This window comes from Marmota monax, unplaced genomic scaffold (assembly GCF_021218885.2).
Source record: "Marmota monax isolate L192 unplaced genomic scaffold, Marmota_monax_Labrador192_F-V1.1 WCK01_AAM20220418_F8-fsc00009, whole genome shotgun sequence".
NCBI lineage: Eukaryota > Metazoa > Chordata > Mammalia > Rodentia > Sciuridae > Marmota > Marmota monax.
Genome location: NW_026694710.1, coordinates 25,048,086 through 25,073,985, shown reverse-complemented (window position 1 = coordinate 25,073,985; position 25,900 = coordinate 25,048,086). Strand labels below are relative to the sequence as shown.

Below are 25,900 nucleotides of genomic sequence, written 5' to 3'. Positions count from 1 at the left end.
TTAACGAATGAATGTTAAAGCATCAATGACTGAACCCCACTGTTTTTCAGGCCTGGTGGGCAGTGGGGACATAAAGGTGACTAAGACCAGAACTTGCCCTCAAGGAGTTTTTTTTGGTACTTGTAAGTACAGGAGCTTCCAGTTCAGAAGAGGTGCTTCTATTTTAGGGAAGAATCTTTTCTCTCCAAAGCATTCCCAAAGTCCCTACTCAATGCCAGGCCTCCAGCAAGGGCAGAGGACAGAACCAAACCAGAAGGGGCCCTTCACTTTGGTGAATTGGTAACTGACCAGCACAATCCCGGGCGCCAGGAACCAGAGTGAGCAGTGGGGAGGCCAGGGAGAAGGGCTGTTGGCATCCTGGGTTTTGAGTCCAGGGTTGTTCCGAGGTGGGCTTGTGCAATAGCAGGGACTGTGGACATAACTGCATGTCACTCAAGCACGGCTTTTAGCTAGTTTCCCACCTACTTCATACGTTTGTGAGGGTTAATGAATCAATTAAAATTAACCTAAGCCTGCGTGGGCGGGCGGACGGAGAGAGGGGGAGGAGGGGGAAAAGTAAAAGTCTGCAAGGGACTGCTGCAGGATGGAGCCCCAACCTTCTTTCACAGAAGACAGAATGGGAAAGGGACAGGGCGCGATGCGGCGCGCGGGCGCGGCTCCTTTACGTGCGCGTGCCTAGGGAGCGTGACCGTAAAGGAGCCCGGCTCTGTCGTGAAAAGGCCGCAAACGTGGCCGGGCGGGAGTGGTGCTGGTTGGCGGCCACACGTCCATTTTGTTCCCGCTCAGTGCGTGCGCGGCGCTTCCTGTCGCGGCTGTCCCGAGGCCGAAGGCCTACGGTTAAGAGCAGGGAGCGACCGGAAGCTGCCTGGCGGCGCCGCAGCCCAAGCGCAAGATGCGGCCCCTGGACGTGGTGGAGCTGGCCGAGCCCGAGGAGGTGGAGGTGCTGGAGCCCGAGGAGGACTTCGAGCAGTTCCTGCTGCCGGTCATCAACGAGATGCGCGAGGACATCGCGGCGCTGACCCGCGAGCGCGGCCGGGCGCACGCGCGCAACCGCGGCAAGCTGTGGGAGATGGACAATATGCTCATCCAGATCAAGACGCAGGTGGAGGCCTCGGAGGAGAGCGCGCTGAACCACCTGCAGGGCGCCGACGGCGGCGCGGCGCCCCGGGCGGCCCCGCGCTGCGAGAAGGCGGAGGAGAAGGCCAAGGAGCTGGCCAAGATGGCAGAGATGCTGGTGGCGCTGGTGCGGCGGATAGAGAAGGGCGAGTCGGCGTGACGGCGGTGAGCGGGCGGGCGGGAGTCGGGCTTCGGGGACCCGGCGGGCCCGGGGACGCGTGCCGTCGTGTTGGCGCCGCTGCGCGCCCTCTAGCGCCTCGTGCCCTGGGCGTTAGAGATGACAGACGCGCGGGGTTCTGAGAAACACGAAGGCTGACTCTTTCTCACTCCTCTTCCTCTGTGCTGCGGCTCCAGCCCACGTGCTGGGCCGGCCTCGAACTTGCGATCCTCCTGCCTCTACAGGCCGGGCGGGGGGGCATAAAAGCCAGTTCTGGTAGCGTCACCGCAGGTGGATCTGCCCAGGCACTAAGGGAGTTGGCGGGAACGGGAAAGGGAGGGGTAGAGCCAGAGGGTGCTGGGGCTACCAGACCTTCCCAGATTTCCCTAGAAGGCAGGTGAGTCCGAGGACCCTGTGAGGGCGGTGACAATCCCTGTGGGTTTTAACCTTGGGATGTGGGAAACAGTGTCTTGATAGTAAGTCTCTCCCGTTTGTGCTTTAGATTCATAGCTGATGGACTCTGCTCAACTGGCAAGGATGGACGGACCCCCGAGGGAACTGAACCAGCTCGACGTTTTCTGCTTTGTTTTTGTATCTCTTCTATCCCCTTGCAACAGTCTTTTTTATGGTAACATGTATTTAGTTCTGGAAAGAACTTCTGTTGGAGAAATGTTCTCCTAGGAGAAATGGGGCTTAAATCAAAAGCTGTTTCAGTGGTCATTACTTAATTCTTGTTACTTTGCTGTGTTTTGGAAATGGTGGGCATGACCTGTTTTTTTTTTTTGCTGTTGTCTTGTGACCTGATTGTTTTCTGGAGCTTGTGAAGACTTGGGGTCAGGATCTTCTGGTATTGGAGATCCTGGGGAAGGCACTGCACTACCTGGTTGCCGATGATGAAGGATGTATGGTTAAGACCGCTACAGGAAGCCAGGCAGATCCAGAAGATGGTAGAGGTGGAAGATGACTTTGCATATAGTTTGGAACTTCAGTTCTTCTGTGAGACAACGGAGGAGGTTGTATTTTGTGTACACACTATGTTTGATGTATAGTGTCTAACCTGCCGGGCAAATTTATATAGACAACCTCGCTAACACCATGTGATAACAGTTGAAGAAGGAGCTGTGTGGTACATGTCAGTGTTTAAATACCCTCCCATGTTGCAGGGACTTCAGCGAAGAGCATCAGGGACAATCTACAAGGACTGGAGGAAGGAAGAGGTCTCTTCCAGTCATCAGGGTAGTAGACCCAACAGATGTTTGAGGTCAGAAACCATATGTGCACTAAGTGTTTGATTGCCTTGCAAAACAAAGACCCCCTTAAATATATATTTTTTTGGTTCAAATGACCAAAACTCCTGTTAATAAAAGAATCATAATCTTTTTTGGTTTTTACGTGGATGGTCTTTTTTGAGTGTCCTCACCCTCCAGTGGAGGGAACCGTTGGTGGGTCTGAGGCTTCCCGTAAGCCTGTACTGTGAGGGAGGATGGTTCCTGGAAGGCGCCATGGGGCAGGGCAGAACACATAGTTCTTAAGTTCAGGCCCTCCTCTGGCCTGAGCCCCTGCCTTTTGGCAGCTGCTGAGTGTTGACCAGGGACCCTGATGGGCCACATACCCTGTCCAGGGTACTAGGAATACAAGGGTAAGGGTTGGGCAAAGGTGTGGGGCAGAAAGTGAAACACAAGTGACAATGTAGTATGCCTGGCAGAGCCCTGGGAGCCCTCATGGAGAACCTGGGAGAGTGTCAGCAAGTGACTGGATTGCCTCGAATGCCAAGTCCAACTGGAAGAACGGAGCAGGGGCAAAACCTCAGGGCGCTGGCTCTGGGGAGACTGCTGCTGAGCTGGAACCCTTGGCGCCTGGAGTGAGGTGGTGGGAGGTGGGGCGAGAGGCTAGTGGGCCTGAGAGGCCTGCGCCACAGAGGTGGTGACCTGCCAAGCCTACGCTCTGAGGGCTCTTCACCCTGTAGTGTGGGCACATTCAGACCTGCAAACAGGCATTCTGCAGTTTCCAGAGCTGCCAATCGCAATTTCACAAAAACAAGTGTAAAATAATAACAAGCTTAGATATATGATTTGGATTAAGGTGTAAAGTAGGCGTTTTTAAAATCAAGTATCCAGGCTGGGGATATAGCTCAGAGGTCAAGCACTTGGCTTAGCAAGTTCAAGGTCCTGAGTTCCACCCCCAGTATCGCAATAATAACAGCCCCACCTAGGAATAGCAGTGTAATTTAATAAGTTACAAGTGGATGTGGTAAAAAAAAAACGTAAGTAAAATCAAGTGCCCAAGCATGGAGCAAAATCACACTTGGTAAAGCTATTCCTGGCTCTGGCCACCTTCCCCACTCTTCACTGGCAGTGAGGACTGTTGGGAGCCATGAGACTAATGAGCAAAGCAGTGGTGACTACATGAGCTTGTGGGGTGAGCAGGCGAAGGCAGAGGAGTGGGGCTGGTGCAGAGGTGCAGGGGCAATTCAATGCCCAACAGGTCAATGCAGAAAAGACCAGCTCAGCCTTTGTGGGGCCAAGACTTTTGGTGTGCATCCACCAAAGCCCTGTACCAGTTCACCCCAAGGTGACCTCACACTGATGCATATCACAGAGGCCCAGGGTCCTCTTACTGCAGGACCTGGCTGAGGGAGCTTCTCAGGGGTGTCATAGACCTTGGTTCACTATTCACTGATTTAAAAATATGCTCTCTGGAAGCGGTGGCTCAGTGGGAAAGCATGTGCTTGACCTGTTTGAGGCCCTGCTTTGATCCCCAGCACCAAAACAAGAAACATGCTTTGGGGGCTAAAAAATAAAACTGAATATATAAACATGAATGCATGTGTGAGTCCATAGTATGTGTGTGCTGTGTACACTTATGAGTTGCGTACAGTTCCCCCTTGATTAATCAACCATAGGGATGTCTTAGGGTTGTGTTTTGCTTCTTAGTACTCCAGGGTACTAAATAAGTCTCATATCATTTTGACCCTTGGCTCTTAGGAGTATTGCAGTGACAGGCCAGTTGTCTTCTGACATACTTATGATAATTATGTAGCCTAGAGACACATTGCTTGTGTTTCCTACTTATAATCTCCTATAGCCGATTATATGTCAGTGGTCTGTAAGCAGCAGTCAGCTAGGAGCTTGGATTTCCCCAGTTGCTCAGAGCACTTGCCCTCACACATGCAGGGCAAGTGCTCTGCCACTGGGGCACCACGCCAGCCTGAAGTGTGCTGTGCTTTGGACCCCTTAGGGCAGAGACTTTGCTGAATTCCTAACACTGGGACCAGAGTCTGCCTGGCTTGTCTTGCCTGCTAGTCACGCCCCAACTCTCCTTCCTCTGAAATCTGAAGTTCTGTGCTGTCTGCGAAAAGGCTCTAAACCGGGGCTGGGGATGTGGCTCAAGCGGTAGCGCGCTCGCCTGGCATGCGTGTGGCCCAGGTTCGATCCTCAGCACCACATACAAACAAAGATGTGGTGTCCACTGATAACTAAAAAAAAAAGATAAATAAATAAATATTAAAAAAAAAAAAAAGAAAAGAAAAGGCTCTAAACCAGGGCTGGGCTGTAGCCTAGCGCACGTGAGGCACTGCATCTGATCCTCAGCACCACAAAAAAATAAAGGTATTGTGTCCACCTACAACTAAAAAAAATATATTAAAAAACAACAACAACAAAAGGCTCTACAGCCTTCTCTTGCCCTGGCTGAGTCTGGGAGGCTTTTTTGTCATGACTTATTGCAGGGTTTTGTTTCTTCTGACCACACTGTGAATGCCTGATGTCCTGGTGGCTGTCAAGGCTCTCAAGCTAAGCTCACCGTTCCAGAGGCCTTCCCAAGCCACCTCTGCAGAGCACACTGCCATCCCCATCACTCACTCTCCCTTTATTTTTTTCAATATTTGAAGTGTGGTTATTTGTTTTTCTTAAATTTTTTTTAGTTGTAGATGGACACAATACTTTTATTTATTTATGTTCCTATGGTGCTGAGGCTAGAGCCAGGGCCTCACACATGCAGGGCAAGTGCTCTGCCACTGGGGCACCACCCCAGCCTGAAGTGTGCTGCGCTTTGGACCCCTTAGGGCAGAGACTTTGCTGAATTCCTAACACTGGGACCAGAGTCTGCCTGGCGCATGGTTGGCGCTGACTGCTGAGCGAATGCGTGCCAGTTAGGTACATACGTGCCAGTTAGGTACGTAAAGCACGCTGAGTGGTGTCCGCTGCCTCCGCAGACAGCTCAGCTGCAGGAAGCTTCAGTGTTACTCCCTACACTGCCCTTCTCCTCGGCACTCCCCTCCCCTACCCGGCCATCACCAAAGCATGTTGATTCCACCCTGACTCATCTGCCTCCCTCCAGCTATTCCAAGCCACAGCTGTTAGTGCCAGTCTCCAAACTGGCCTCGCAGCTCTCATTTTACTTCAGTCCTATCCTTGACAGATGAGCTAGAGAACTGTGCAGCCCTTCTCTGCTTGAAACAAATTTTTTGCAGTCCTGGGGACTGAACCCAGGGGCGCTCTATCACTGAGCTATACCCCAGCCCTTTTTATTTTTTATTTTGAGACAGGGTCTCTTGCTAAGTTACTGTAGTTAAGTTACCCAGGTGGCCTCAGACTTGTGCTCCTCCTGCCTCAGTGTGCAGAGTTGCTGGGTACGGGCATGTGCCACTGTACCTGGCCTTGAAACACTTAAAAATTCCTTTTGTCTCAGATGTTTTCTTTACCAATACTTAGCTCCTACTGTATACCAAGCACTGGTCTGTACTGAGAGACGGAGCACAGGCAGTCCACACGGTTTGCTTTCTGGAACTTCCTCCTAGTGCTGGAGAGGCATGGCACTGAGGACAGGCCACAGGGGCTGAGGATGCTCACTCAGTCACTCAGCACGTGGACTCCACGTGTCCTCAAGCACTTCTGCCCCTCCCAGAGCTGTGTCCTGGTTTTCCTGTCACTGCCTGAAATTGGCCTCTTCTGGGGTCCCCTCAGCGTCCTCCTCTGCCTGTCCTGCCTTCCTCTCTGCTCACTCACCCTCCTCCACCTCCTGTGAACTCCCTCCAACACCTGCTACAGCCACGCCACCTGTCTCAACCCGGCCTGGGCTGTCTCTCTGTAACCCTGGGGCTACTCAGCTTCCTGGGAGAAGGTGCAGAGAAAGTGGGTCCAGCATACATTTGGGGCTTGCATTTTGCCAGGTGGTTGCAATTGAGGAAATGTGTGTAGTTGGTTCTCTGTACTAGTCATCTGTACTAGTTATTCCAAGTCACCATGAACGCTGCGTTAGCAAATGCCGAGTCACTGTCCCTGGGGAAACAGGAGTGGGCGCTACCAGCCTCCAGCCGCGCACCTACGACTGGCCATTCTGTATCCATGCCTTGTGCGTGTTTCTGTTTAAAGGCACCTCGTTTACCAGGTGCTACTGAGTTAGTATTGCACTCGAGGCTCACAGCACATCTGCTCTTGCCTCCTCTGCGGAGCTCATCTGCCATGCTTTCTCCATAAGGTGGGTCGTAGCCTCCTGTGCTTAGGAACAGCAGCCAGCACCTGAGCAGCGACAGAGCCAGGAGACATTTTAAACAAAAATGCACAAAAGCACAAAGAGGCAAAGACCAAAACCCAAACCAAGGCCCTGAGTAGACCCTGGCCCAGGTGCGCTCACAGCACAGGAGTTGGGCTGGAAGGCAGAGCAGGCTATTGGGCCTCAGTGGGGAGTGTGTGTGTCACATGACGCAGCTCTGCTGCTTGCACACGTCTGCAAGTGACCAGGGGTTCACCATGAGCACCCGCTTGGGTTACAATAAACTATAAGAGGTAGGTGAACTTACAAACAGATTCATGGATGGCGAGGCTAGGCTGTGCAACATCCTCACAGTGACGTTGGTGTTCTGGTGCCCAGCCCAGGGCCCAGAGCCCAAGGCCCGCAGGGTCAGCCCTCTGAACAGGCTGGGGAAGGTGTCCCCAGTGTGCACAGTCCAGCATGAGGAGGACTCTTGTAGGGCAGGGCAGGGGACGGGAGTCAGCCCCTGCTGAGTGGGGAAGGAGTCCCCGGGAGTATTCCAGGCAGTCAGCCCAAGTGAGGTGGGGAGAGGATCCACAAGGGACCACTCAGGGCAGCCTTTGAGGTGACTCTCCTGAGAGGCGAGGAGGGCGACTTTGCAGGGAGCAGTGTGGGGCTCGGACCGAGCAGGGCGAAGGGACACTAAGGTGCCCTGTGGCGCTGAAGGTGAGGTCCGCATCTGCGGTATCAGATGTACACAGGATAGATGCAGATGGGGGGTATGCATCTGTATGAACTTCCAGGCATACCTGCAAATATTCTCTGGGTCTGTCCATTGAGAGGGCTGGGAGCAGGGACACCCCAGCAGTGACATACTCACTTACCTCTCAGGTCCTAGTTTCTAGGTAGCACTAAAAGGAGCCAGGGCTGCGTGGAGGAATGGCCAACTTCAGAGACAGGCAAGGAAAGATCAAGATGTATCCAGACATCTTGATGTGACAGCAAGCAAGGGCCTACAGAGAATGTTGGGGACATGTTGGAAGGACAGAAGTCAGCCTAAGTAGGCTCCACCGGTCATGTCAGGGACAATTGGAGAGTCACTATAGTGATCATGGCAGATTACAACCCACTGAGTAGCGTGGGAAACCGTGATTCACATACACCTGAGCACATGTGTTAATTAAATGTGCTCCGAGGATTCGCCTTGTGTCACAGGCTGAAGAAACCACAGCAGCAAGAGCAACTGGTGGAGAAGCCCTCGCCCAACGGCAGGAAGACCCCTCACACACAGGGAGGGCTGCAGGACTGGGTTGAGTCCTAGAAACAGACCCGATAACAACCTCACACCTGCGACCTGCCCTGAGTCACTTTGGTCCTCTCCTGAAGACGGTGGCACAAAGCCATGAGCTCGGGTGACGGGAGCACTTACTCACGGTGACTCTCATCCGTACTTGTACTCATTTCTTCTCTGTCACTGGATTTATGCTCTTCATAGCAAAAATACTCTGATACCATTAAAGGTGTTCCTTGGCCAGGCCCCAGCGGTGCAGCCCGCAACCCAGAGCCCAGCAGCTTGAGGCAGGAGGATGCTAAGCTCAGGACTGGCCTGGGCAACTTAGGGAGACACGGTCTCAAAATAAAAAACGCAAAGGGCTAGAAGAGTAGCTCAGTGGACGAGCAGCCCTGGGTTCAATTCCCATCACCTCAAAACAACCAAGAAAATTGTGCTACTTGAAAACATGGTGTTTGGAGTGACGGGGAGCCTGGCTCACTGAGCACCCCAGGAAAGGCTGAGGAATGGCATGACTTAACAGGTGGCTGGCTGGCTGGATGCACGCTCACTACAGGGTGGCCCTCGCTGTGCCCACAGATTCTCTAGGGTGGGCACTGGGCCTCGGCCATGGGCTGGTTCAGAGGGCACCCCAGGGAGTGGACCGGGAACGGACTGTTACCAACCGACCTGTGCTTTTCATCTCTGTCCGTCTACCAGGCTGGCAGTGAGACATTAAATGTGGCATTACATAGTGAATGTTCCAGAAAATCCTGGTCCAGTTTGAGAACTGGCTGCCAATGTGGGATGGAGCCAAAAGGCAGAAAAGCCAGACAGATCCAGGATCACACAGGGGCAATTTATTGGGGACTTATGGACAGAAGTGTGTCTTGGGTGGCCGCAGGATGGAGACCCCACACCATGAGGTGGAGAAAGGGTTTAAGTGTAAGAGGGAGAGAGGTGGCCATGGTCTAGCTGCCTGGCCTTTCTCAGAAACTATGCACATGTCCTGTGTCGGCTAAAAAATCTCAGCGTCAGCGGCCAGCACACTGTGCTCAACCGACCATCTGAACAACTTTGTTTATGCCTCAGGGTTGGGGTGTGTGCCAGGTTACAACCAGATGGCTGTTGGTACGTCAGGCTGATACCAGTGGGAATCGGTGTCTGTGGGGGAGGAGTCTGGGGTCTAAAGGAGAGCACCACTTTGAGAGCAGGATCATTCACCAGCATTTATTAATTAGGGGACTTTGGCTCAGCCCAAGGAAGTAATTGCCAACAGAGGCTGGGAGCCAGGGACTCCTCCCAGGTCCTTCCGGTGCAGGGCATCACTTGGATGCTGTCTGTGCAAAGTACTTGTGGCAGGCAGACGTGAGTGCGGCTACAAACACGATGAACTCACTGAAGTCCACCTCGGCATCTCCGTTGGCATCGAGGTCCTTGAGCAGCCTGCCCACAGCATCCTTGTCCCTTCCGCTCTAGAGGAGAGAGGCCCAGAGTCAGTGATGCAGGGGCTGAGCAGGGCCTCGGCCTCAGCCAGGGCCACGGGGATGGGGGCCACCTGCATGTGTGCCACACATGCTGTCACAAGGCTCAGTGCCAGGCCCAGCTGTGTGGAACAGACGCTGGGTCCCTGGAAAGGACACACAGGCTCTGAGTGTCGTGAGCTGCCCTGGGCTGTATGACAGGACGAGCTGACCTGTCATGTTTTAGGTCAAGCGGGGATTGCATCGTACCCCCTGGGGGGACACTGTATTGTAAGTTCTTCAAGGGGAACAACTGGATTTACGGTGCGTTTTTAAATGGCGATCACCCCCAGGAAATGAATTCCCTCGGTGCTCGGTCGCCTCATGCCAGCACTGAGCCTGCTTTACACAGACCCTCAGTTCTCACAAGCCCGGGCAGGAACAAGTGCCACTGGAGCCACAGATGAAGACCGAGAGGCCCAGAGGGCCCCCGGGACTTGCCCAGGGTCACACAGAGAAGGTCTGAGACCCAGGTGTGGAGGGAGCACAGAAGCCCTGCTCTTTGTCTGCTGGTCCTGAGCATTTGTGGCTCACGACCCATGGCCCCAGGTCATTGAGAGGGCCAAGCTGCCTTGACTCATGTGACAGGGCAGAGGTGGTGTCCTCCCCAAGGGACCAAGCTCCACCAGGTGCAGGTCTGCACAGCAGCAGCAGGGGGCGCTCAAGCCAGCCAGGAACCAGAACTCTGTGTGTCCAAGAAAGCAACACCTATGTCCTCTGGCTGCGGCACAGCTGTGCCTGGAGGTGGTTGGGACAACACAGCAAAAGTCAGGGGATTAGATGGCAAAGGAGAGCCCACATGTCCACCCTGGCATAGCTTGCAGCCATTCCTAGGGACGTTCACCAAGTTTGTAGCCAACAGTCACCTAGTACTCACTCTAATTCTTGCATGAGAAGCTCTGACTGAGCCAGGCCCTGGGCTGGGTATCAAAGAAACAGGACCACAAGGCCAGCACGGTCCCTTCCCTCAGATGGACATTGTTCTCCAACTTTCTCACCTCCAGGACCATTTGGAGGGAGGGCTGGCAAGGCACAGAGCCAGGCTTGTCCAAGGGCCAGGGCCCTGCTTTTCCAAGTTCCCTCCCTGGTTCTGACCTAACCCAGGTGGAGAATCCCTGGCTTAGGCACTAGTTCTCAAAGTGTGTTCCCTGGGCACCTGCCCCTCCCCACCTTGTGAGATCAAAAGCCCCACAAACTAAAATCTCAAACTTTGATGATAAAACAACCCACACGCCACACACAAGTTCCCAGCCTGTGGGGGTGGGCACTTTTAGTGACCATCGGAGTCTGAGGATTTACATGGTCACGTTCAGTCCAAGAAGACAGGAAGCTGCACAGGATCAGGATCCACTCACAGCAGTGTTTGTGGGGTAGATAGGAGAGGGGGCTCCACCTCCCTTCCGTATTCACTCCTGCCTCAAACACATATTATAGTAGAGGAAGACAGGTGAAGCTTATTTTAAAAATACATTTGACTTGGGGCTGGGGCTGTAGCTCAGTGGTGGAGGGCTCACCTGGCACATGGGAGGCACTCAGCACCACATAAAAATGAGTAAACTAAAAGCATTGTGTCCACTCACAACTAAAAAAAAATATCCATTTCACTCACATCTAGAAAGTAGAGACCTGGGTACCAGGAGCTTGGTGTGTCCAGTCATGCTTTGGACTGGACAGTTTAGCTTCCCTTTCAACCTGCTGTAGCAGCGAAGACCCCTCAGAGAGCAGAATGGCAGAGTGGTGGGCGCAGGGAGCGGGAGAGGGGCCCTGTTTAGACCCATCAGAAGCTGCCCAGGCGCTGGTCCCGGGGCCCTGGGGGCTTCCTGGGAGCTCCAGGCCCCATGGCTCCTGCCTGATGCAGTGAGCTCAGAGGATCCAGGATGGGTTTTCTGTCTTACTCCTGTGGGTCCTACCAGGTAACAAGGGACCTGGGCACAGGAGGAAGGCTGGTGGGCAAGAGGAGGAGGAGGAGGGGGAGGAGCAGGGATGTCCGTGGCCAGCAGCCTTGGAGAGGGAGAGCTGAGGGGCCCGCAAACAACCTCAGGAACTGCCCTGCCTTCCATGCTCGCCCCCACCCCTGCCCAGGAGTGCCACCCTCCCCCCAGGCCCCACAGGGAAAGAATCCTGATCACAACACTGTAGGGACTTAGCTCCACGCCTCAAGGATCCGCCTGGGCACCCACTCCCCGCCCAGATGCCCAGTGTCCCCGGCAGGGACTTCGGGTCATTCCTTGCCTGCATCTGGGTCTGTTTGGACCTGCCCGGCTGGCTCAGTCGGTCGTTCCTGTCCCTTCTGCCTGCCATGCCCACCACCTTTCCCTGTGCCACCCTTGGACTTGGCCGCACCTGCAGGAAGCCGGGGAGCTCCTTCTCCATGAGCTGCTTCAGCTCCCCCTTGGTCAGGGTCTGCCGGCGGCCGTCACCGCCTGAGTACCGGGCGAAGACGTCGATGATGAGGCCCATGGCTGTCTCCAGCTCTGTCATGGTGCTGGCTGTGGACCCTCCTTCCTTCTGAGACTGGCCTGCTGGGGAAATGTCCCCTGGAGGCCTCATGGTGCTTTAAGGGTTGGCCTCCTATTGACACAGAGGGTGGGACAGTCAGCAAATCCTGCCCTTCCCGTTTCGTCACCCAGTCCAGTGAAATGCGTTGCTGAGACCCTTTCTGCACCCAGCAGGGTCGTCCCCTTTCACCCTCCCTGGGGGACAGGAGGGGTCTCTGGGGCACATGAGGCCTGGCTTTGTTGAGTAGTGGGTGAGCACTGGGTGTAGGTGAGCATCATCCCCTTTTCCGAACTCAGGGGAGTTGCTCCCCAATCCCTCTGTGGCCCGTTCCTGCCACAGTGGGGGTGCTGGGAGGCTTTTCCACAGGATGTTGAGGGAGCAGCCTGCAGGGATTACAGGATGGGGGTCTAGGTTCAAGTCCTGCTCCAGTTTCCCTCTTCCAATCAGCCCCCACCCTGTTGTAGACGGGGACATGGGGACACTCCTGCACCAGGTGCTGGGAAGTTGCTGAGGCACAGCACACAGGGTGTGGCTGGAAGTGGGAGCAGCTGGGCTTCTAACAGCTGATTTTGGACATAGGGCTGCATCCACAAGGGAGGCTCAGCACATGGTGACTGTGTGAGGAGCAGGGAAAGTCTCTTGCACTCACCCCTGAGCTGGGCTGGTCTCTCTTAGGACATGATTTCAGGGAACAGGCCACCATCCCTGCCAAGTCCCCACCAGCACCTTAGCAGCGTGTCTGGGGAGAGCTCAGGCTGTCACCTCCATGGAAGGAGAAAGGGTCATTAGGAGGCGGCTGGTCCTGGAGCTTGCAAGGCTGCAAACCCAGATCTGTGAAGTGGCCTGAAACTAATGCGGAGGCAGTTTCACTGGGAGCACAGCGACCTGCAAATCAGAGGCCCCAGAAGATCAGCAGCCACGCACAGCAGGAGCTGGCTTCCCAACAAGGAGGGTTCTGCTCTCAGGGGGACACAGCAGGCCTCTGAGCCCAGCTGCTGGTCACAAGCTGGGTAAGGCCACTGGAATGTCCAGGTCAGGAGACAAACTGGTCGGTCTAGTATTTCTCAAACCCTGCTAGATTCCGGAAGTTGATCCCTCTGGCGATTTAGTCCCAGACACCAAGGCTGTGGGGGCAGCTCCCCCAACCCCAGAAACACTGTAAGGCTCAGGGGTTTTTGCTCTTTTGACCATCTGCAGCCATTCAAGTTTTTATGTTATCAGGACCACCTGGGCTGCCCTGGCTTGAGTCACTCACCTATGACCTCAAGGACAAGCCCCCTCCAGTGCAGGGCTGCTCCTTGGAGCCCCTCCTTAGGACAGGGCGCTGTATTCCAAGCCAGGGTTCTCATGGCCCTCTGGCAGAGAGCCTGCCAAAGAAAAAATCATCCTGACATTTTTAAGCCGGTCAGTGACTTGACTTTGAGTGCTGCTATGAGGTCCTGAGGACTGGATTGGGGGGTGCCTGGCTGGCCGAGGCCCTGGCACAGGGGAGCCACTTCAGGCCTTCACAAATCTGTGTTTCTTTTGTCTTTGCTAAAAAAAGGTCTGCTTTTCAGAAAATTTAATTATGAACACATGTTCTTTTCCAAAGATTTTTTTTATCTCATGCGTATTGCAAAAGGCACAGTGGGTGAGGCGTGATGGTGCACGCCTGTAATGCCAGAGGCTCAGGAGGCTGAGGCAGGAGGATCGTGAGCTCAGCCTCAGAAACTTAGTGAGACCCTATATCTAAATAAAATACACAACAGGCTGGGGTGTAGCTCAGTGGTTAAACACTCCTGGTTTCAATCCAGGTACCAAAAAAAAAAAAAAAAAGGCACAGTAGCCTATTCAAGGACTTCTCATGGTACAGATCTTTGGAGGGATTTTGAAAAGGCGTCAGATCATGATAAAGTGAAGGCAACAGAAAAGGAGGCCTGGAGAGAAATACAGCTGCCCACTGTGCCCGTGGGTTCTTTTCTATTCAAGATGTAACCAGAATCTCATTGATCTGAGAGCTAGGATTTTCCTAAAGAGATTGTGAATTACATTATGCATATTGCCTTCTCTCCGTCCCTGACCTGGCTGAGGTCCTTTCTCTTCCCTCCCTCCAGCCCTGGGCACCTGGAGTCACTGGCCAGGGTCTCCCTGGCAGCAGCCAGATGCTGTGGGGTCCTGGGGAGCATGAAGCAGACCAGGGGCTGCAGCACTGGGGCAGGTGGGTGGTTTTCTTGGCACCTGCAGCACAGAGAGCTGGGGCAGAGGGCTCCTGCTGGGCGCGGGATGGAGGCTGGATCAAGGCTGAGTCGGGAAAGCCTCTGGCCCTCAGGAGGAACGCCCCAGTTTGAGCTGCCCCATAGCCACTTGCTAGCTGGAGTTCCACACAGGGCAGAGGGACTGTGGTCAGGAGGTGATGAAACAGCACCTGTGTGTGTTGGCACCCTCTGTCCACCGGGATGCAGGGCTCTCCCATGTCCGGTGTCAAGAGAGCAGATGAAGAACTTGAAGGGCAGCTTCCTACATATTGACAGAACCTGAGTCAAAGGGGGCCCTGACTGATGGACAAAGGCGTGGCCAGGAATGAGGAAGGGGTGGAGCTGCAGCCCCTGCCAAGGGCCAAGATGCCATCCATCACCCTACTGCTGAGACCACCCAGCATCAGGGATGGGCAGGCTGGAAATGTCTCCAGCAAATCCGGCCCTGGGAAGAACAGGGAGGTTTGAGGAAACGGTAAGGTGTGAGGTGAGACGGATGAGATCTGGCCTTCCTGGCCTGTTCTGAGTGTGACCTATAGTGGCAAGGGCTTGAGGAAGTGACCCTCTTCTGTCCTTTGTGTCTGAGTCAGATGAGGCAGACATCTATGCTCAGTGGACACAAACTGAGGGCCCTGGTGTATGACCCCTGGTCCAGCCCAGAGTCCAGTGAGCAGAGACCCAGTCCTGCCCTGGGCTGGGGGATGCACATCAAGCCATGGAGGTCCCCAGCAGATAGGGCAGCAAAGGGAGGTGTCTGAGGAGGGGGAATCAGAGAGGCATGGAGGAAGGTGGGTCCAGCTGGCCCAGGACCAGCACCTGGAGAGCAGAGTGGCTTGTGGAAAGGGAGAGAGGCTGGAGGACAGGAAGGACAGCACAGGAACAGAGAGGCACAGAGACCTGGCACTTTGGGATGGGCTTGGAGTCCAGAAGAAGAGAGACCAGGAACAGCCCTGTAGACTGTGTGTCAGAGCTCCATGGTGACCTCACGGAGGAGCCCATGGGTCCAGAGATTACAGGTGGTGCTTCTGGGCAAGAGCAAGGGTCTGCAGGGTCTTCAGCTGGGAGGACCTATGGCTGGATTTGTCCTTTGGGGCCCACTCAGCACTGGCGTGAGACATGAATGAGGAGATGAGGCTGGGGGCAGAGAGGCCAGTGAGAGGCTGTGGAGTAGGAAGCCCTGCAGCCATCACTGGTTCAGAGTTCCTGCACCCACAGCCCAAAGCACCTCTGGAAACTGGTGGAGGCCTCAGCAGGGAGTGGGGAAGTGAAAGGAGAAGAGAGAGCCCTCATGCTCTGTGAGGAAGGAAGACAGCCAGCTCCATGGCTCCCGCCCACACGGGTCCTGGCTCAAACCAGTTTTATCCTTGATAATGTCTCAGACAAATATTTGATGAGTGAGGCAGGTAAAGGTTGAGAAAATGAGTTTCTCAGGTCCACCCCGAATGCCTGGGGTCATCCACATAGCGGTGAGTCAGGGGCCGTCTCCCAGTCCCTTTGCAGCTAGTTCAGTTCTAGTCAAACGATATTTCACTGAGGGCTGCAGGAGACTGGCCTTGATGGATACAAAAAGGGAGCCACAGCCCTTCTGCCTTCCTACTTCCTGTGACCTGGAGTGACACTGGAGAAGTAGCAGCTGTGTGGGTGGGTGACTATGACAGATTCTTACTGCTTGTACCCGAGGGCGTTCCAAATTAAGTGTTGTCTTAGGGGCTGCTGTCCAATCACCACAAACTGGGTGACTGAACACAACAGAAATTATTCTCTCATAGCTCTGGAGGCCCAAAGTCTCTTCATGGGGTCTCTTCATGGGGTCCTTCATGGGGTCTCTTCATGGGGTCTGGCAGGGGGGATCAGCTCCTGGGCCCTCCCCGAGATTGTGGTGGTGACTGGCAAGCTGGGCCCTCCTTGCCACGCGGCTGCCTCCTTCCTGGTGTCTGCCTTGGTCACGTGGTCATCTTCCTTCTGTGTCTTTTTATTTATTTATTTATTTTTATTTATTTATTTTTTAATATTTATTTTTTAGTTTTCAGCGGACACAACACCTTTTGTTTGTATGTGGTGCTGAGGATCGAACCCGGGCCACACGCATGCCAGGCGAGCGCACTACCACTTGAGCCACATCCCCAGCCCCCTTCTGTGTCTTTTTAGAAAGACACCAGTCTTACTGGATTAGGAGCCCAGCCTCGAGGTCCAACACGACCTCATCTGAACTCATTACATCTGGAACGACCCCATTTCCAAACAAGGGAACATCACCAGTGCCCAAAAACAAGATCTCACCTTCTAGGAATGTGGATTTCTAACTTGAAAATCAGAGGTCCAGCTCCCCTGGAGAGAGGTCCAACCCCTGCTGGAGCTGGGCAGCCACACTCCTGCTGCTCCCCAGGCTTGTGACCCGGCCTTCCTGGGGCATTTGGGTTCTCCCAGCTACTTTCTGGTTCTGGGTTTAGTGAAGCAAATATGTGCAGTATATTCTTCTGCTGGGTGCTCCGGGGAACTAGTGAGTATCAAATGTGCCCATCTATGAGGGGGACCAACCAGCAAGCTCGGGTGCAGAGAAGGAAGGGGAGCGAGGAGCAGCAAGGCATGGCCTAGGGGTGCTGGTGAGCACAGCAGGAAGACCCAGGGCCTGGGCTGGATGACCCGCTCATGGAAAGCCAGGGGGGAGAAGCTGGCCTGGGCCTGGGGTCAACATGGCGCCACACAGCCAGCTTCCTGGAATTGAGTCTGGGAGGTGCAGAAGTTCTGGAAGCCAAGGGGAGACCCGCCTCCAGGGACCCTTTGCCCATCTCTCGCCCACAAAACGCCCCCAGCACTGTGTGACAGGGAAGTCGTGCAGAGCACTAACAAGGTGCAGACACAGTGCCTTAGCCGCAGTCACGGTGGCGCACACCACCTGCCAGCACCCGCCCCGCCTGCCCACCGCGCTCTTCCTTTCTGTCCACAGACCCCGAGATGGGACTACCGAGAAAAGCAGCGTGAAGGTTTTGAAGCTGCTAAATATTTTACCTTTAATCCTTATTCAAATTTTTTTTTAATTTTGGGAAGTGTGAGGAAGAACCACACAAATATGAAGCCTAACCTTACCCAAATAACTTCTGTTGTCTTTAACCAAATAACTGGCTCCTGAGCAGGTTTAGAAAATTCAACCAACTGGAAGCCTCCCGGGGAAACCTCACCCCTTGCCCCGCCCACCTCGGCCCCGTCCCGCCCACTCCGGCCCCGCCCCATCCCGGCCCCGCCCCATCGCGGCCCTACTCTACGAACTCCCCGCCCCGCCCCATCATAGGCCACGCCCCATCTCAGCCCCACCCCATCTTCAGCCACCAGCCTCCAGCTGCCCAGGGTCTGAACGTGCCCCTTGCCCTGCCTGCGACCCGGCGTGTGCAGACGTCCTCTTCCAGGCTCATGGGGGGCAGCTTTCTGCTTCAGCACCCAGTCTCCTGGCTTCCTCTCCTGGCCCTTTGGAGAGGGTACACCTCCCACTGGCGCCAGCCTCCCAGCACTGCCCTGCTGGTGGCCCTGACGTGCTGCGAAAGCCAGGGCAGAGGGCTTCCCCAGGTCAGGGGCCCCTTTTCTAGAGCTGCGTTGGGCTGGGGAGGGGTGGTCAAGGTGAGGGTGAGCACGCTAGTCCCTCTGCTGCCCAAGGCTGGTGCACTCTCAGCGTTTAGGCGGGAAAGGGTCTCCAGGCTGTTTCCCCAGGTGCAGGAGAGGGAATATTTAAAGTCAGTGCCCGCCATCCCCTGTCCCTGACTTCCCTGTGCTCAGCCGAAGGCGGCTGGGTGGATGGGTGGAATGTTCGTGGCAGGTTCGGGGCCTTCATCCTCCCACCTGAGGCTATGGCGCTGGACGGCAGGAAATGCTTTCTTCTTCGTTTCTAATGCAGGTGGCAACTGGGTGTGTGTGTGTGCGTGTGTGTGTGTGTGTTTTAAGGTATAGATTATTTCTTTGAACATTTTTTTTTAAAGAGAGAGAGAGAGGGAATTTTTTAATATTTATTTTTTAGTTTTTGGCGGACACAACATCTTTGTTTGTATGTGGTGCTGAGGATCGAACCCGGGCCGCACGCATGCCAGGCGAGCGCGCTACCGCATGAGCCACATCCCCAGCCCTCTTTGAACATTTTTTAACCTTTATTTTATTGATCATTCTTAGTGGTGCTGAAGATGGAACCCAGTGTCTCACACGTGCTAGGCCAGCGCTCAAGGGGCCACACCCCGGGCCCCCCTTGCCTTTCTCTTCTCCACTGACCGTCCCTGGGGTGAATTGTGTTAGTGGGCTCACCAAGGCTGAGGAGCTGTGACAGTGATCTTATGGCATTTACTGTTCAGGTCCTTAGAGAAGTATTTGATCTCTGGCCTACAGCAGAAATTTCTCCTATCAGTTAGTCCTCCGGTTGGTTCTGGGAGGGACAAAGGGAGGAACTGTCAGGCCTATTTTATGGTGGGGAGAGGCAGCTTTGGAAAGGACTTGTCCTCTCTGAGGAGTGCACGGCTCTGAGTGCAGAAGCCAGGGTCCAAATCTGACCTGTCACCTCCTCCCACTCACCTCAGGGCCGAGTCCAGAAAATGAAAGGAAAGGTGCCCAGTGCCCTGGCCTCCCCGAAGGCCAAGGGGCTGGGTGGCAGCAGGCTTCTGTTTTCATCCTGTGCTCCCCTCCCCAACTCCCAGCACTTAGATATCTCTGGAGGTAGCTGGTAGCATCCCAAGGAGAGAAACACCGCCCCCCATGGTTGGGCAGTCTCGATGAAGGGGGACTGGCATGTGAGACTTCAGCATGAACCTTCACAGAGTTTCAGCATCCCTTGAAATGCCCTCCCCAGGCCAGGCGTGGTGGGTGGTGCATACCTGGAATCCAGTGATGCAGGAGGCTGAGGCAGGAGGATCACACGTTTGAGGTCAGCCTCAGCAATTTAGCAAGGCTCTCAGCAACTTAGTGAGGCCCTTTCTCAAAAATAAAAAAATGGTGGTCGATGTAGCTCAGTTGTAAAGTGGCCCTGGGTTAGATACCCAGATCCCAAACAAACAAACAAACAAACAAAAAAACCCCAAACAGCAACAATAAACAACCTCCTCCCCAAGGGGAGTTCACCTGTGTCCCCCAAATGGGGTGTGACAAGGATCCTGTACCCTCCTGTGCCCTGCCCTGAGGAGACTGCTGCCTGCATTCTTGTGTGTGTGTGTGTGTGTGTTGGGGCTTGAACACAGGGGTGATTTACCAATGAGCTATGTTCCCGGACCTTTCTATTTTTCATTTTAGACAGGGTCTCACTAAGTTACTGAGGCTGCCTCAGCCTCTGGAATTGCTGAGATTACAGTCATGTATCATCACACCCAGTTGCCACCTGCAATCTAGGTCACCAAGGGTGGGAGAGAATACTTCTGCAAACAGAGCCAACTCAGCCTGCGTGGGGGGGGGGGGAGGCATCCACTAGTGAACAGGGCTACCTTCCTCTGGTGGCAGACTGTCTGTTGGGTGGCACTCAGGGTGACTGCTGCTTGGTGAGGAGGCTCTCTACTGTCCTCAGAGTGACTGTGCAGGGCTGACGGTGGATGCAGCCTGCAGAGGAAGCAGCCCGTCTACCTCTTTCTGGAGGAAGCTTTGCAGGTCACCTCCCCAAGATGCCCTGGGGAAGGCGGTTGGGGACACGGTTCATAAATCCACTGTCTTCTAGCACAGAACCTAAACACACTGAACTGCACCAGGAAGGGACCCAGAGGTCCTCTGGGTTACAGACCTTGTCCACCTGGGGTGGACTGAACAGCTGGGATTATCATATCTAATTTACATACTTAAAGGAACACTTAATATGAAGGCACAGAAAAAAGATTAAAATAATGGTAAATGATTACCAGGTAAGTCAACCACAAGAAAGCTGGGGTGGTCTATATACATAGCAGAAAAACTGACTGTGTGATAAAACAGACACAACAAGAATTCAACTCTACAGGAAGAGAGCACACCTCTAAGCTTGTGTGCACCGGATCACACAGGGGGATCACAAGTTTGAGGCCAGCCTCAGCAACTTAGTAAGACCCTGTCTCAAATGAAAGATCGAAAGGTCTGGGAACATAGCTCAGTGGTAAGTCACCCCTGTGTTCAATAAAAAATGCACAGAACTACTAGAAATCCACGGCCCACTAGTCAGAGGCTCAGCAAGCCCTTGGTGAGTGACAGCTGAGGCGCTACCCCAGGGGACCTGTCATTGAGGACCACTCATCTCTGAGTGTGGAGTTCATCTGCACTGAGGAGCCACGGAGTCAATAAGCTCAGGATAGCCATGAGTACCGCAGAGCTGTCAAGGGTGTCACCACACGGCCACGAGGAGCAAGATCAAAAGGGACTACACTTGTTTGGCAGCTTTGGTCAGTCGGGGAGGTCTCAGGACATCTTGTGCTTCCCAGTGAGACTCAGTCCACATACCGGACCCATGTGGAAGTGTCAGCGTGACTGGGCCACAGTTAAATTCAGAGACTTGGAAAGCGTGTGGGACACCTGTCCTCGAAGTGCTGCTTGGGCAGGCTAAACTTGTCCTAGAGGTGTTACTTCACATGAACCCAAGCCAAAGGGAATGCCCAGCTCCAAGGAACCCACGGGACATGGCAGTTTGGAACATAATTTTAGAGACTGTCACTTGCTTGAAGCCACAGGGTGGTGCACAGCAGGGCCACAAATGGAGTCCTCCTGCCCCTGCCCCTGCCCCTGCCTCGTGGGCTGCCCATGGCTGGTGTCCTTTCTGGGAGCCGGATCTTCCTCTGTGAGCATCTTCCCTTTCTCTGGGCTCAGACATGGATCCTGCTGAGAGGAGAAGAGGACCACCGGGCTGGGGATGTGGCTCAAGCGGTAGCGCGCTCGCCTGGCATGCGTGCGGCCCGGGTTCGATCCTCAGCACCACGTACAAACAAACATGTTGTGTCCGCCGAAAACTAAAAAATAAATATTAAAGTTCTCTCTGCCTCTCTCTTTAAAAAAAAAGAGAAGAGGACCACCACCGGGATCCGCTCTGGCAGCGAGTGAATGCTCCGCAGGTTTCTCTCTCTTCTCTTTTTTCCCAGCTCAGGTTTCCTCACCTGAACAATGAGAACCATCAAACGACTTCTGACATCTGTGAAAGTTAGGTGAGGTGTGTTAAGTGCCTAATCCCAAATCGATGTCTTGTCACAGATTTCTGTTTCCTTATTCCATGTACCTCATGTCCTGTTACTGGCTGGGGGCTGTAGGAACTCTGCTTCTGCTGCGGGATGACGGAAGAATCAGGGCCCTGTATCATTGTTTTGTTTTTGTGTGTTGAGGATTGGACCCTAACCTGTGGAGAGTGGTGACAGTGACTGGGAGACCAGTGTCTGAGGTTAGGGTCCCCGATGACTTCATGGCTGTGGCATACTTGGTGACTAGGAAAGTTTCTGTGCAAAGGCATAGGATGCCCGGTTGCTATGGAGATGTCCTCCATATGGAGATGTCCTCGACCCTATTCTCAGGCACAGCAGCTCCTGGGAATGAGGGAGCTTCCTTGCTAAGATAACCACAATTTTTCACCAGTCCCTTGGCTCCTGAATCTGCCCGCAGATCAGTAACTTTAAACAGTGGACTTTCTTGAGAGCTGCACCATGCTCCTAACATTGCGCATTGCAGCTGTAGAAGGTAACTGAGGAAATAGCTGCACACTGCTGCTAACTCTGTAACTTTCAGGAATACAAAGAATAATGCTTGCATCCTCTTTAATCTGATTAGAGACATACATAATAAAGATTGCTGGTGTAATTCTTTAGACCTTCTGCTCCATCAGAGAGCAGTGCTCCACCTGACCCCAGCCTGTTTCATCTTCAAGATCTGGATGTGACGACTCTTTATTTCTTCCAATCTCCCATCACCCCTCGACGGAACTTGCTAGTTTGGCTGTTCTGGTTGCGGCATTAAGCCTTGTGGCTCTGTCTCCACAGTCCCTGCCCTCTCCCCACAACCTAGGCCCTCCACACCTCTTCCTCCTGTCCCCCTTTGGCCCCTTTTGAATGGCCTTAGACTTGATGTGTTCCATCCTGTTCACATTTTATAGGCTGGTTTCTCTATGAGTTTGCTGAAAGCAAATGTAACAATTCCAGATGAAATTTTCCATATATATATTTAGCTGTAGATGGACACAGTAACTTTATTTTATTTATTTATTTTTATGTGCTACTGAGAATCAAACCCAGTGCCTCACACCTGCTAGGCGAGCCTCTACCACTGAGCCACAATCTCAGCCCCAGATTTTTTTTTTCCTTTTTTAAAAAGGGATATCTCTCTCTCTCTCTCTCTCTCTCTCTCTCTCTCTCTCTCTCTCTCTCTCTCTCTCTCGTACTGGAGATTGAACCTAGGTACACTTTACCACTGAGTCACATCCCCAGAACTTTATGTTTTTTATTTTGATACAGGGTCTCTGTAGATTGCTGAGACTGGCCTTGAACTTTGCAATCCTCCTGCCTCAGCCTCCTGAGTTGCTGGGATCACAGGTGTGCCCCACTGTGCCCAGCAATTATCTCTTTCAACTGCAAACAGGCTTGTCTTAACAGATGGGGACGCAGACTCTCGCCTGCTTCCTTCCCCTGCCTTTGACTGTGTGACGCTACTGCACACTCACCCAAGGTCTGGCCTCTGTGCTAAGCCAGGACAGGGACCTTGCAAGCTGGGGCTCCCCAAAGGGGTGCAGACCTCAGTCCTCAGCCCTGGCAAGCCCAGCCCTGTTTGGCTGTTGTTCCTGGTGGCTTCTGGGTGTCCACTGGTCGAGCCACGACACAGGACACATTTGTACTTCTGATGAGATAGGTGAGGAGTATAGATTTGGGCGTGGTAAGGGGGTATCTGAGGTTGGTGGCAAATGCAGCACAGTGGTCATAGCAGGCAGGGAGGTGGGACAACAGAGGCAGTGAGGTGCCCGTTTCCCTCTGTACATCCCTAGTTCCTGTTCCCTCCACAAACGTGGGTGCTGTGGACCTGCTCAGACAGTTCCTTGGATCCCTGTCGCTCTGCTTCTCAAAGGTCTTCCAACTCCCCTTAACTTCAGAGGCTCGGATCCTGTCCAGGCCTCACCTGGGAGCTTATCAGAAACCAGCTGCTCGGCCACAGGACCAGAACCTGCATTGGGGGAGACCCAAGGTTCAGGTGCACTGGAAGTTTGGATAGAACCCTGTGAAGGGCTGTGTGCAGAGCCGCAGAGCAACTTCTTTGGATGTTGATATTTCATTTAGAAAATTAAGAAGTGTTTTTCCATCAAACATCAAATAAGCTGACCATTCAGAACGCGTCAGGACCTCCCTCAGCATGAGCGGCTGCCCACAACTCCAGGCACACAGACAGCAGGCAGAGAGGCAGAGGCACCTGGGGCCAGGCCGAGACCTACACGCTGGCGCCCCTGCCCACCCCCTCCAGCCGCATTCCCAGCTGAGGCTGGGCTCCTCGGCCATCTGAACCCTGACCTGCCCCTTTGCTCTGTCCTCCCCCCACCTGTGCTCATCCTTCTGGCTGAGCAGGTCCCCTGGTCTGAAAAGCTTCCTCCCACTATCCCCTCCTAGTTCTACCACCAAACCTGAGGTGTCCCTGTCTCTACCTGCCTGTGACAGTGGAGGGACCACCTTTCACTTTCAAAAGTGGCCCAGTTTGTTGACACATGCTACAGCCATCCTAAACGCATGCTCAGGCCACAAATCTCAGCAGCCAGTTGAACAGCCCTGTGCCCAAGGCCAGGTGACACCTTCCCAGCATAGTCTGCACTCACCAAGGAGGCCCCCGTCCTAATCCCTGGCGGGGTCCCGTGATTATGCGGAGTTGCATATATCTTGTAATTATGAATACATCATAGATCACATGGCAAAAGGAAATAAGTTAAAATTAAGGGTCTGTCTGGGATGCAGCTCAGTGTTAGAGCGCTGGCCTCACATGCACAGGTCCTAGGTTCAATCTCCAGGACCAGGAAAAAAATAAATGAAGGGTCTTGGATAGGGATGCTTCCCTAGCAGGTGTGAGGCTCTGGATTCCAGCCCAGCACCACAGAAAAATTAACTAATTACTTCAGAAAGATCTTAAGGAAATTAACCTGTGTATTATAGGTGGGCCAATCTAATCACAGAGTCCTTAAGAGCAGAGAGGGAAAAAGAGAGGCAGAAGCGGTCAGAGCTCCCAGGTATGAGATGGCTGCCCTGCCATGCTGACCCACGTGGGCAGAGCCTGGGGACCCGAGCTTCACAGCTTGTTTGTTAGCTGGTTGGTCTGGACAAATTCAAAGCACAAGAAGAATTTGATAAAGCACTGCTGGTTCTGAGATTCAGGTGACCCCGTGCAATGGCCAGAGAGTGGCCTACAGGGGTGGAAGGTGGTTCCTACTGACCATCAGCAAGGGAACAGGGATCTGCATCCTACAGTCCCAGGAACTGGATTCTGCTGACAGCCTGAGCGAGTGGGGAAGCAGTTATCTCCCACAGCCTCCCCCGAGGGCCCAGCCAACCAGGGCCCCTGATTTGGGACACGGGAGACCCGGAGTGGAGACACCTGCTGAGCCCACTGGTGCTTCTGACCATCCGAGCTCTGGTAATTGAGCTGTGTGGTTTTGTGCTGCTGGGTCAGGTCGTGGCAATCCGTTACCTTAGCAGTAGAAATGAGAGAGGGAAGGTCTGGCTGAGCGTGGGCCTGGGCGCAGCCTGCAGCACACTCACATCTGGTGAGGGGAGCCGCAGCCCTGCCCTCCCCGTTCTTTGTAAGCATGAGAGAAAGTGCAGCCAGTCCTGGAAGCCTTCCCTGGAGAATTCTCTGGTTCTTTTTATACAGTTTGGATCCTTTTCTTTTCCCCCAGAGTGTGTGTTGCAAATATCTTCTCCCAATTGAGACTTGACTGCTTTTTTAAAAATAGACTTTATTTCTTAGATGTTTTAGGTTCATAGAAAAACTGAGACGATAGTACACTTTATTTTTTTCATAAACAATATTTTACTTTGAAATTTTGTGGTAAAATATGCCATTTTGACCTGAGTGTGCAGTTTGTGGCTTTAAGCACATGCACACGGCTGGTCCAGCTCCAGAACGTCCATCTTCCCAAACTGAAGTCTGTCCCCATTAGACACTAGCTCCTCATCCCCTCCCCAGCCCTAGCACCTGCCATTCCACTTTCTGGCTCTAGTCTTTTAAAATTTCAAGGTGAAATTCATGTAACATGCCATTAACCACTTGAAAGTGTAAGACTCTGTGCTATTTAGTGTCTCAACACCACTCTGCAGCCACCAGCTCCCTCTAGTCTCAAACTTTTTCATCATCCCATAAAAATATCTGGCACCTGGGGCTGGGGCTGGGGCTCAGTGGCAGAGCGCCTGCCTCGCATGTGTAAGGCCCTGGGTTCGATCCTCAGCACCACATAAAAATAAATAAATAAAAGTATTGTGTCCGTCTACAACTAAAAAAGTATTTTAAAAAACTATCTGGCACCCAACAATTGCCTCAGCAAACTTAGAGCGCGGAAGCCCCCTGGAGACGCCTGGCGGGGTGGGGAGAGATATCTACTCGGACTTTAAAAGGGAGGCCTCAGAACCCAGTGTGCCATTGACTGAAGATGGCTACGAGAACAGCGACGGTGGTGTCCCCATCCAAGTCAACACGGAGAGTGAAG

The 25,900-nt window shown here is 53.5% G+C and overlaps 2 protein-coding genes across 3 annotated transcripts; one reads left to right on the top strand and one right to left on the bottom strand.

The window, feature by feature from the left end:
• Positions 1 to 739: 739 nt before the first annotated feature.
• On the top strand, positions 740 to 2,664 carry LOC124078704 (MORF4 family-associated protein 1). Its single transcript, XM_046423721.2, has 2 exons — positions 740 to 1,281; positions 1,776 to 2,664. The coding sequence occupies exon 1, from the start codon at positions 893 to 895 to the stop codon at positions 1,274 to 1,276; it is 384 nt and encodes a 127-aa protein (XP_046279677.1). The 5' UTR covers positions 740 to 892; the 3' UTR covers positions 1,277 to 1,281; positions 1,776 to 2,664.
• A 6,566-nt stretch (positions 2,665 to 9,230) lies between these two features.
• S100p (S100 calcium binding protein P) lies at positions 9,231 to 13,022 on the bottom strand. Of its 2 annotated transcripts, none has more exons than XM_046423884.2 (3): positions 12,687 to 13,022; positions 11,882 to 12,109; positions 9,231 to 9,490 (listed from the first exon to the last, which is right to left on the bottom strand). In XM_046423884.2, exons 2-3 carry the CDS (start codon positions 12,086 to 12,088, stop codon positions 9,341 to 9,343), a joined length of 357 nt encoding a protein of 118 aa, XP_046279840.1. In that variant the 5' UTR covers positions 12,089 to 12,109; positions 12,687 to 13,022; the 3' UTR covers positions 9,231 to 9,340. The 2 variants fall into 2 exon arrangements, with proteins under 2 accessions (XP_046279840.1, XP_046279841.1); XM_046423885.2 differs by having other exon boundaries at positions 12,923 to 12,994.
• Positions 13,023 to 25,900: the final 12,878 nt, after the last annotated feature.

What these genes read in the sequence shown, in the direction of transcription:
- LOC124078704 (XM_046423721.2), top strand. Translation starts at nt 893, where the DNA reads ATGCGGCCCCTGGACGTGGTGGAGCTGGCCGAGCCCGAGGAGGTGGAG.
- S100p (XM_046423884.2), bottom strand. Translation starts at nt 12,088, where the DNA reads ATGAGGCCTCCAGGGGACATTTCCCCAGCAGGCCAGTCTCAGAAGGAA. An exon ending in AGCTCCCCGGCTTCCTGCAG is followed by an intron (nt 9,491 to 11,881) that starts GTGCGGCCAAGT and finishes TCTCTCCTCTAG; the next exon opens with AGCGGAAGGGACAAGGATGC.